This window comes from Phocoena sinus, chromosome 3, assembly GCF_008692025.1.
Source record: "Phocoena sinus isolate mPhoSin1 chromosome 3, mPhoSin1.pri, whole genome shotgun sequence".
Lineage (NCBI taxonomy): Eukaryota > Metazoa > Chordata > Mammalia > Artiodactyla > Phocoenidae > Phocoena > Phocoena sinus.
Genome location: NC_045765.1, coordinates 62,056,377 through 62,068,569, shown reverse-complemented (window position 1 = coordinate 62,068,569; position 12,193 = coordinate 62,056,377). Strand labels below are relative to the sequence as shown.

The window sequence follows — 12,193 nt, the reverse complement described above, 5'->3', positions numbered from 1 at the left end:
AGGAAAAGAAATTGAGACTTAACAGATATCCCATGACTTGCCCAAATTCATACAGTTAGTAGGAGGCAGGGTTAATTTTCTGGTAGGTCTTCTGATATGTAAGACATTTGACTTCCCACCGCACCAAACCACTTCCTAATACAAAATATTCCTACATTGAAATAATACTAGGGGCTTCCCTGGTGGTGCAGTTGTTGAGAGTCCACCTGCCGATGCAGGGGACACGGGTTCGTGCCCTGGTCCGGGAGGATCGCACATGCCGCGGAGCGGCTGGGCCTCTGCATGGCTGCTGAGCCTGTGCGTCCGGAGCCTGTGCTCTGCAATGGGAGAGGCCACAATGGTGAGAAAAAAAAAAATAATAATAATAATAAATAATTTTTTCTACCTTTATGAATTCATTAGGTATTTCAGGATCTTAAAGTGCTTGAGGATCATGGTTTTGAACAGTGGTTATCGTATACTTATTCTGTAGAGATGTTATAAGGCCAAATAATGTGGACTTCTGATTAGTAAAATAGTTTGTTATTTGAAAACCCCTTTCCTTCCAAAATAAGTGTGGGCACACCAACGTCAATGTACTAGTATGCTTAATTACCATAAAATATCTACTTGGCCTCAGCAAACTAAGCTTAAGATCAAAAGTTCCTTTATGATTGAGACAGGCTACAGCAGACTGTGGACCTTTTGGGTACAGAGAAAAATATTCTACCTTCAGGATGCTTTGGCTGCTCAAATTCAGAAACACTTATGGAAGTAGATATAGTTGAACAGTCCCTAGTTGCTGTGCTTATTAATTCAGCAGGCAGTCAGAATACCAATGTCAGGAACATCGGTGCATCTTATCTCACCTTGGATAATCCCTTGATGGAAGTAGAAACATCAAAATGTAACCCTTCCTTTAAAATTCCATTTCCACTCAGGATTTACACCTTCCAGAAAGTAATGTTGAAATGTCTGGAACAAGTAAGAAATATGGGAATTGCCCCTTCTCTTAAGTCTCTGTGGCAGTTGTCAGCCCTCTGTAGAGTCAGCAGAGGAATCTTGCTCATCTGTAACAGCAGCCTTGAAGGAACTTCATGAACTTTTTGTCATTAGTAGTTAACCAGCTTCAGAAAACACATCTGAAGAAGTTTTCTGTCAATCAAAGACAGTAACTGAGGGCCAAACAGGTATTAAGGACCTTTCTGAAGGATGGACCCAAAATGAGCATCTTATAGCTACCCAGAGTGAACAAGTCTCCTTTCATCAGGCCATATCTGTATCAGTGAAGATGGAAGAATTAACAGACACTTCAGCTGACACTAGAGTAGAAGATGTAGAAAATATTAACTTCGGGGGTCTAGGTGATGACCTGTTAGTACTGATAAGGAAGGTGTCCCCAAGTCCAAGGAGTCAATAAATGAGAGCAGTTCTGTCACTCTAGCCTCAGTTGAAACTTCTAATCAACTACATTGCACCTTTGGTGTAGAAATTTCACCCAGACTTTTAGCAGGTAAGGAGGATGCACTCAATCAGACTTCTGAGCAAACTGAGTCCTTGTCATCCAGTTTCATATTGGTTAAAGATCTGGGTCAGGGTACACAGGCCTGAGACCAGAGAAAATGTCTGTTCTGAAGCTGCAGGGCCACTTCTAGAATTTGAACCACCTACCAGCCATCCATCATCAAGTCCCTCCTTTCTTGCACCATTAATTTTTCCTGCTGCAGACATTGATTGGATCCTCTGTGCCGGCTTTACTTTGCAGGAAGCTCTTGGGGCTTTGCATTGAGTTGGTGGAAATGCAGACCTTGCACTTCTTGTTTTGCTAGGAAAGGACATTGTAGTTCCTACACAACCATGGAAAAGTGGACTAGACCATACTCCATTCCCTTAAAAAAAGCTATATATCTACACACACACACACACACACACACACACACACACACACACACACTCACTGTAGAAACCTGCAAGCAGAATGTTGAGCCATATTTTTTTTTTTTTTTTTTTTGCGGTACGCGGGCCTCTCACTGTTGTGGCCTCTCCCATGGCGGAGCACAGGCTCCGGACGCGCAGGCTCAGCGGCCATGGCTCATGGGCCCAGCCGCTCCGCGGCACGTGGGATCTTCCCGGACCGGGGCACGAACCCGTGTCCCCTGCATCGTCAGGCGGACTCTCAACCACTGAGCCACCAGGGAAGCCCCATATTTTTTTTTTAAGATTCTTTTTCGGCCCAAATAATTTATGATCTCTTGTCTGATGAACTTGTCTAATCTTTTGTTAAAATTTGGGCCTTTTAAAATGTATTGGCAGTACATGCATACAAAAACTTTTTTTTATTAAGATGATATATTCTGGAATAAAACTGATGGTTTTGTGTATAGCATACCATTTTAGAATGAGAGTGAATACTTTAAAAAGCAGAAGTCATGAGAAATCCCACTACCCATGCAGCTAAAAGCAGATAAACTTTATAATTTGGCTGTGTCTGTGCTGAAGGCAAGGTATGGCTTGTTAACTCAATTTTTGGTTTACAAACTTGATCACCTAGTTTTGTGTTTGGAATCGTACTTAGTGCTCTGTGTATTATGATTCATCAGTTGTAACAGAAAATGGAAGAATAATTGAAAAAAAAAGTTCTTTTATGATCATATTTCCATCTGTAAAAGAAAGACCTGGACTGAAAGAGCTTTCCTATTTTTCAGTCACACAGAGCTGATATGGGCCCCTACAAACTCAGGAAAATTTATACCTGAAGCCACATGCTCATATAATTGGGAGTACGTGGTGTAGATTAAGAATCAAGTCAGTGACTGAAGGGGCTTTGTGCGGTAACCGAAGCAGTTGAGAGCTCAACGGCGAATTTCGGAGATGCCTCCAAAAGGAAAATGCGTATCTGGGAAAGCGGGGAAAGGAAAAGCAGCCTCTGGGAGTGATAGTTCTGACAAGAAGGCTCAGGGTCCCAAAGGTGGTGGCAATGCAGTAAAGGTCAGACACATTCTGTGTGAAAAACATGGAAAAATCTTGGAAGCCATGGAAAAGTTAAAGTCTGGAATGAAATTCAATGAAGTGGCCACACAATATAGTGAAGATAAAGCCAGGCAAGGGGGCGACTTGGGTTGGATGACCAGAGGGTCCATGGTGGGACCATTTCAAGAAGCAGCATTTGCCTTGCCTATAAGTGTGCTGGATAAGCCTGTGTTTACAGATCCTCCAGTTAAGACAAAATTCGGGTATCATATTATAATGATTGAAGGGAGAAAATAAAATTATATGAAAGAAAAAAAAAAAAAAAGAATCAAGTCAGTGGCTGACGCAGTATAGCGTAGTGGTTAAAAGAAAGACTCTGGAGCTGGATGAGAGAAAGACTCTGGAGCTGGATGAGATTTGAATCCTGGCTCCTTCATTTACTGGCTTTTGGGACCCTGGATAAATCATCTCTGTGCTCATCTGAAATATAGCAGGAAAATAATGGTACCTTCCTCATAGGGTTGTTGGAAGGAGCAAATGAATTGACTTGTAAAGCCTGGTACATAGAAAGTGATTTTATTATGAAGTGTGACACCTGAAATAAGATAATGGAATGTTATATAAGACCTTATATTTTTTTATATCCCTTAGGATGCTAAAGAGCAGGTAAGCCCTTTGGAAACAACATTGGAAAAGTTCCAGCAGGAGAAAGAAGAACTAATCAACAAAAAAAACACAAGCAACAAAATAGCACAGGATAAAGTAAGATTTCATGTATATATTTAGTTATCAAAAATATATGTTAAAATTATTATTCAGAGCACCATGTTGGACACTAGTATTTCACATGAAATTAAAAACATGATGAAATAGTATTTTCATATTTGTGACATAATCTTAACATTCAAAATTTTTTAGAATGATTAAATGTAAATTATTTTGCTTCTTGATCTAAAATAGAAGTTGAGAATTGAGACCTTTTAATCTAATCCCATAGTAATAAAGGGAGATCATAAAATTTGATTTCAGATAAAATCTGCTGGTGATGGAAACTGGAACTCAGGGCTTCTAACTTCCAAGCCAGTATTTCACTGTACTCTCCTATTAAGTTTTTGTTATCTTAATAAAAGATATTCCTTGGAAATAAATCTTCTTAAATGCCCTAGTCTGAACTAGTATATTTTTAATAAATATTTTTCCACAGATAAATGATATCAAAGAGAAGGTTAAAAATATTCATGGTTATATGAAAGACATTGAGAATTATATTCAAGATGGAAAAGATGACTATAAGAAGGTAATTTAAAACTACTTAATTGAATATAATTTAAAATGATTGTTTATATTTTTATTTCTTGTGCTTAAGAAATTTTCATTTTTGTAGCAAAAAGAAACTGAACTTAATAAAGTAATAGCTCAACTAAGTGAATGTGAGAAACACAAAGAAAAGATTAATAAGGAAATGGGAATCATGAGACAAGATATTGATACACAGAAGGTAGGTCCTTTTTTTGCTAATGATTTATGGTGGCACTTATACCAGTAACATTCTTATCTTTCTTTTTTACTTTTTACATTTATTTTCAATACTTGCATTGAGTAGAAATGCAAACAGTAGAGAAAAGCAATTCTTTTTTTTTTATGTGTATATGTTTATATAAAAAGTATGTTTCTTTTTTATGTTACTGAGTCACAAAATTTTCCTTTGGCAGTATAAAAAGAGACATATTTTCATTTGTAAAATGAAATAATAAAAAGTCATTTAGTATAACTCAAGCTGTTGTGATTCTTCTCATTATAACATTTTTACCTGATTGTATTCTTTTTTTTAATTTATTTATTAAAGTATAGTTGAATTACAGTGTTGTGTCAGTTACTGCTGTACAGCAGAGTGACTCAGTTACATATATATATTCTTTTTCATATTCTTTTCCATTATGGTTTATCACAGGATATTGATTATATTTCCGTGTGCTATACAGTAGGACCTTGTTGTTTATCCATTCTATATATATACCAGTTTTTGTGTATGCTAATCCCAAACTCCCAGTCCAACCCTCTCCCACCCTCCTCCCCCTTGGCCACCATAGTCTCTTCTCTATATCCCTGATTCTGTTTTATAGGTAGGTTCATTTGTGTCACATTTTAGATTCCACATATTTTTTTTTTTTTTTTTTTGCGGTACGCAGGCCTCTCACTGTTGTGGCCTCTCCTGTTGTGGAGCACAGGCTCCGGAAGCGCAGGCTCAGAGGCCATGGCTCACGGGCCCAGCCGCTCCACGGCATATGGGATCTTCCCGGACCAGGGCACGAACCCGCGTCCCCTGCATCAGCAGGCGGACTCTCAATCACTGCGCCACCAGGGAAGCCCGATTCCACATATTAATGATATCCTATGGTTATTTATCTTTCTGACTTACATAGTATGATAATCTCTAGTTGCATCCATGTTGCTGCAAATGGCATTATTTTGTTTTTTTTATGGCTGAGTTCCCTTGTATATATGTAACACATCTTTATTCATCTGTTGATGGACATTAGGTTGTTTCCATGTCTTGGCTATTGTGAATAGTGCTGATATGAATGTAGGGGTGCACGTATCTTTTTGAATTATAATTTTGTCTGGATATATGCCCAGGAGTGAGGTTGCTGGATCATATGGTAATTCTGTTTTTAGTTCTCTGAGGAGCCTCCATTCTGTTTTCCACAGTGGCTGTACCAACTTACATTCCCACCAACATTGTAGGAGGGTTCCCTGAGAAAAGCAATTCTAATAACATTGTCTTTTCTTCTTTCCTTTTTTAATTTTTATTTTCAGTAAAAGACTTACCTGGTAAAAGTTTAAACATAAAAGCATAAAATTAAAGTCTCCTTCCCCTTCTGCCAATTCTCAATCTCATTTCTAGGTATCATTCTTAAAAGTTGTCTGTAAGTAAAATATATATATACTAAGTTGTTTTTCAGTTGATTCCTTTATCATTTACTTTCTTGATTAAGGAAATTAATTTCCGCAGTATAATTAAAATCACATTAAGAAAATAATTTTCAGCATGCCTTATATAAGCATGATAGTTAATGCCTTTAAAAACTACACCGCTTCTCTGTTCCTGCTGTTTTGAATAAAATTTGCTACTTGAAAGCTTTAATCACTTGGTTATAAATAATGGTTAAAATCTCTTTGAAGATTAGTCATACCCGTTTTCTGCAGAATCTCTGGCCATAGTGCCAGGAATGTCAAATATATGAATATCAGTCAAAGGTAAATCAAATCTCTGCCATCTAGTAAATGCTATATAAATGTATGAAGTATATATAACAAAATACTTAGTTATCACTAGCTTGTGGGTTTTCTATTTAAAATCACAATCTATAAATCAGTAATGTCCATACAAATAGAGAGAGATAATTAAGATACACCAGTCTGTGAGCCTTTTCAAGTTGAAGGTTTAAATTTAGTGGATCTGACTATATTAGTTTACTTTTATAACCTACCGTGTTCTAGAAATCGTTTACTAAGTTATATACATAGAGCAATGCTAAATAACATTTTAAATTGATGAGAAAGTGAGACAATGTGGAAATAAGGACAAGAAGAAGGCAATGAAACCAGGAGAGTAGTAAGTATATAAAACGTAGGCCATGAAATCTGATATGCTTGCTAAAGATTTTAGTAGTCACACGAAGAGAGAAAGTCATAATTAATTAAGTTTCACATTGTCTCAAAGCTAAAAACAAACCAGTTCTCTGGACTGAGACCAGAGAAAAATGTCTCCATAGGCATTCATGGAAAGGAAGACACTATATAGATTAATAAAAAGCAGGTCTTCAACAAACTTCATGGTTGTTTTTGTTTGTTTGTTTTTACAGTGTGTTTCAGCACCTTTATCATCCCTTGATGACTGTAGAAGGTGGTGTGATTGGAGCCTAAAATAAATGTTAGAGTGTTTGGAGAGCAAAAGTTAGCTATAGGCACCCATCAAGATCACCTGGGTTTTTCCCACTCCTAAGTGTATAATAACCAAGAAAACGTAAAATATATGTTTACATAAAGACTTGTACAAGAATGTTTATAGCAGCATTATTAATGACAGTCAAAATATGGAAAACAGCCCAAATGGTTATCAGCTGATGAACAGATGAATAAAATTTGGTATATTCATATGTATTTGTCAGGGATCTCCAGAGAAGTAAAGCCAGTAAGAGATCGATAACTATAGATACAGATAAAGATATAGATATAGATAAAGAAATTTATTATAAGGAATTAACTCAAGTGATTGTGGAGGCTGAGATGTCCCAAGATATGTGGTTGGCAAGCTGGAGGCTCAGGAGAGCTTGATGGTGTAGTTCCAGTTTGAGTCTGAAGCCTGAGAACTGGGAGAGCTAATAGGCTCTAGATCCAAGAAGAGCTGAGGTTTCAGTTTAAATATGAAGGCAGGAAAAAACCACTGTCCCACCTCATACAGTCAGGCAGGATGAGTTACCCCTTATTCAGCCTTTTTTGTTCTGTTCACATCTTTAGTTGACTGGATGAGGCCCACCCACATTAGGAATGGCAGTCTGCTTTACTTATTCAGTCTACCAATATAAATGTTAATCTCATCCAGAAACACTGTCAAAGACACTCAGAATAATGTTTGACCAAATGCCTTGGCACCCTGTGGTGTCAAGTTGACACATAAAATTAACCATCATGGAATATTACTCAGCCATTAAAAGGAATGAAATATTGATAGATGCTGCAACATGGACAGACCTTGAAAACATTATGCTAAATGAAGTCAATCACAAAAGACCATATTATATGATTCCATTTATATGAAATGTACAGAATAGGCAAATCCATAGAGACAGAAAGCAGAGGAGTGTTGCTGGGGGTTGGGGGGAAGGAAAGAAAAGGGAATAGAGAGTGACTGCTAATGGGTATGGAGTTTCTATTTGGGGTGATAAAGTGTGCTGGAATGAGAACCTTGTGAATATACTGAAACCACTGAATTGTACACTTTAAATTGGTGAATTTTATGGTATATGAATTACATCTCAAACTTAAAAAAAAAATCACCTGGGTTATTGAAAATACACATCTCTTTCTCCATTCCAGACCAATAAATGGGAACCTCTGGGGCATGGGCATACACATATGCATGTATATTTTGTTAAAGTTCCTCAGAGGTTCTGATGTATCCCCTTAACTATCAATCACTGAGTCAGAGCACCGCATGGCTTTCAGGAAATTCTCTATAAATGGCATTTTCCCCAACCAGACTTTTGGTGGATTTTGGAATGGGGTTTATTCAGCATATTACTCTATCACAGGTGACTAGAAAGCAGCTAACTTTTATGGTTCCTTTAAGTGGCCAGCTGCATGCATTAACTGCTCTCTGAGCTGAGTGATTCAGGTTACTATCTTAAGAGTTGAGGAGCGTAACAGCTTATTTATGCACTTAAGCCCTATTAAATTTACTCCACAGAATTTTAAAATTTGGAAGTTTAATAATCTTCCTCCCTCATTTTTCAGATGAAGGGAACTGGAGTTGACCTAAATTGCCCAAGGTCACAAAAGTAGTGAGTAACAGAGGTAGAACTTGACCCTACATTGTCAAATTGCTAGTATAATAGGAAAACCGTTTTGGTGTAGTATACCTGCATCTGGTTTTCTCTGATACTTTATCTCTTCTTTCTCTCCTATTTTCTATTTTGAAGACTGTAACTGGAATTTTTACTGCTTAAAGTGTAAGGACAGATTTGACCCAAAAGGTATTTCACTAGCAATTATTGAGCCAGGCACTATACTTAGTACTTTTTACATACACTAACTATTTTAATCTTTAAAAGGCTCAGAGAATTTAAACTAATTTGTCCAAAGTCATCCTATTTGAAAGTTGTAATGCTGAGATTTGAGCTTAGGTATATCTGACTTCAAAGCTTATGCTCTTTAACTACTGTGCTATATACTGTCTTTCAGAATGAAAAAGCAATTAGAAGCTGACCTAAAAGAAGGAAATCCCTAGCTTTCTGGTGACCATGCAGGATAACAGACCAGGAACATTATTTCATGCAAAAAATCAGTCTCACCTAAAAATGTGATAGCCCTTTAAATAGTCCTTTCAGGTATTCATGAAAGCAAATTCCATTGTTATATAATGTTAGATGAAAGCGAGCAGTGCCACATTCTTTTGTTCCTAATAAGGAAAATGTATAAGCATAGTTCCCCATGGGAGAATCTTGGAGAGTCATAGCAGCTGCGGTGGCACATTAGGTTGCCTTGGCAACAAAAGGACATTTACAACCATATCATTTTAGTCATCTCTAACTGCTTATAATGATGCCTTTAATAGATACGTATATATTTATATTATTAGTTCCAGGAAATCTGAAAGGAACCTTAATGACAGTTAAAAAAACAAAAAAACCCTCAAAATAGTGATTCATAGATGGGCAGGGTTGGATGTGAACATTAAGCATATGAGAGAAGTCCTTGGCTTCCCTTCTTCTCTCCCACCTCCCAAATCCTTTTTCCCTGGTGACTCCTGTGTCAGTACTGTTGGCAACAAAGTGTAACCAAAGATCTGCCCCTGCCTCCTACTTCCCACATCACTGAGTTTATCTCAACTACAAGGGTTGCTGTAGAAGGGTCTTTGAGAAGGCTTGACTCCAAACTTAGGATGAATTTTTTCTGTTCAGGCTTCTATGGGCCAAACCACCATATTCTGCAGGAAATTTTTTTTCCCTAAGTTCCAAAGAGTCAACTTATAAATTGTTTCCTGTTTGTCTCTTGACAACATAGTCCATTTTAATCACCAGGAAAAGTACTGAAATAATTGTGTTGGTGCTGCTGCCGCTGCCAGATGATTTAGTGGTTGCTTTTTAAGGACAAAACTACTCAACAAGAACAGCTAAATTTAAATTTTTCAGTGCAATTCAGTGGCCAGAAAAGTGTCATCAAGTATATAGACTTACTGTTTTTGTGAAACTTCTTACTGCCTTGTATGATTGTCAGCTTGAAGGTAAAAATCTTATCTGACATACTTAACAGTATATAATGGTCTTGGCACACGTTAGTAGACAAATACAACTAGGGGAAAAAAAGTTGGGGAGACTTTGGTAGTAGTCTTGCTCTCTTTTTATCTTTTAGATCACTAGGCTCCATTGTGAGGTTCTTATGCAAGATGATCCAATGGGGCATAGGTATAAAATATTAAAAATCCAGTTATATCATTTTATCTCATCATTTTAATGTCTGTTTTGTGTGTATATGGGCCATCCAGATTCCTCCAGGCCTGGAGATTCCTTTACACTGGCTTCTTCTCCCTCTGCTGAGATACACGTGATTCTAAGGCAGAATTAGCACTACCTGTCACCAGTTGCCTGCTATGAATCACATGTTGGTAACTTGATTATTTTTATTAACGAATTTAATATTTACATTTAGATACAAGAAAGGTGGCTACAGGATAACCTTACTTTAAGAAAAAGGAATGAAGAACTAAAAGAAGTTGAAGAAGAAAGAAAACAACATTTGAAGGAAATGGGTCAAATGCAGGTTTTACAAATGAAAAAGTGTGTTTTAAAAAATAATCTTTAGTTTAAATAAAGGTCTTTATTATTGAAATGTGAAAAATATTCAATACATGTTTTTGAAAAAGAATGTAAGCCTGTAGCCAAAATGTCCTTTCAGACTTAAAGGAAGATGGGCACTTTTTTTACAAATGTATTTCATGGCTTTACAAGCTGAAGTAGTAATATAGAATTTATAGTCACACTATGACTATGCAGTGATGGCCAGTATTAAAAAGACCAAGTTCCCAGACTTTTGCGAGCCTGCTTCACAAGATTATGGCATAAAGAATATATGTCCTCTGGACCCTGCCTGGGTCAGAGCTTAATGCTTAACTCTTAATGGAGTTATTGCCAAAGCAATTTGATATTGGTGACCCATTCTACATGGTCCCAGGTGTAATTATGTGCAAACCAGAGCATCATTTTTGCGATTAATAGAATTCTTCTTTCATCTGGTTTTATTGGTACTTACTGTAGTTGCTATCTTCCTGCTACAGCAGAAAATATTTTATTCTTGCTTTCTCTGCCTCACAGTTGCCTTAGGAATTCTGTAAGAAGCTGGTTGATGCTAAGGCACTAGACTGGTGTAAAAGGTTGTGCTAGCCAAATAGATTTTTTGGAACCACCTCAGCTGGTTGGATATACTCATTCATTCAGCCATTCCTTGTAGATTTTTCATTTTTCTTGTGATTTCACAAAGAAATCTGAATCAAAGAATGCTTAAGTTATTCTAAAGGATATAATAAATTGAAATTTAATTTAGTTATTAAAACCTAACAAATAGTTACTCCTATGTTATTGTAAGTTCTCTTGGTTTAGCTATTTTAAATAACTTTCATAAATCAAGGAGATCAGACTTAACAACTAGAAGAGCTCTTCATCTTTCAGCCTGTTTGTTTTTTATGCATTAGGACACTGAGACCCAGAAAAAAAGATCATAGAAAATTAGAATGAAAGCCAGGAATGTGACCAGATATCCTAGCTTCCAAGCCTCAGCTCTTTAACACTGTAATGTTGGTGTTCTTGGTGCCAAGTTGAAAAAAAAAAGTGAAGCTTATAGGACAAGCTTTTAAATGAAACAGTTTATTCCTTGCTACTAAAGATCAAAAACAGATATTTTTATAATTCCTTCTGTAATTAGTACATAACAGTGCTTTTTACATTCATTCAGACTACTAAGCATAACTTCTCTTTTTCAAACGTTTTTTCAACCAGGACACAACAGAAATGTCAACGAAACAGATAATCAGGCCAGTTCTATAAGGATGTTCATAATCTTGAGAGAAGTGCCTGGCAAATAAGAGGATGCCTAATAAGTAATTGTTAAATAAATGAAGATTTTTAAAGCATACGTAAAAATCTGTATTATCTACCAAGTTATCAAAAAAGTTTAAGTATTTTACTTTTTTTTTTTTTTTTTTTTTTCGGTACGCGGGCCTCTCACTGCTGTGGCCTCTCCCGTTGCAGAGCACAGGCTCTGGACGCGCAGGCTCAGTGGCCATGGCTCACGGGCCCAGCCGCTCCGCGGCATGTGGGATCCTCCCAGACCAGGGCACGAACCCATGTCCCCTACATCGGCAGGCGGACTCTCAACCACTGCGCCACCAGGGAAGCCCAAGTATTTTACCTTTTTGTCAGTATTGATGCTTTGTTTTTTGGAACTCCTCTCCATGTTTTTCTTTTCT

The 12,193-nt window shown here is 37.1% G+C and overlaps 2 protein-coding genes across 3 annotated transcripts in view; both read left to right on the top strand.

Moving 5' to 3' along the window:
• Positions 1–12,193, top strand: part of RAD50 (RAD50 double strand break repair protein) — a 99,215-nt gene that overhangs the window by 54,420 nt on the left and 32,602 nt on the right. For both annotated transcript variants that reach the window (XM_032627516.1, XM_032627517.1), the window contains 4 exons: positions 3,601–3,711; positions 4,154–4,246; positions 4,334–4,447; positions 10,381–10,508. In XM_032627516.1, coding sequence (XP_032483407.1) covers positions 3,601–3,711; positions 4,154–4,246; positions 4,334–4,447; positions 10,381–10,508 — 446 coding nt within the window. The remainder of the gene's footprint in view (positions 1–3,600; positions 3,712–4,153; positions 4,247–4,333; positions 4,448–10,380; positions 10,509–12,193) is intronic.
• LOC116751517 (peptidyl-prolyl cis-trans isomerase NIMA-interacting 4) lies at positions 2,799–3,254 on the top strand. Its single transcript, XM_032627518.1, has one exon. It carries the CDS (start codon positions 2,851–2,853, stop codon positions 3,244–3,246), a length of 396 nt encoding a protein of 131 aa, XP_032483409.1. The 5' UTR covers positions 2,799–2,850; the 3' UTR covers positions 3,247–3,254.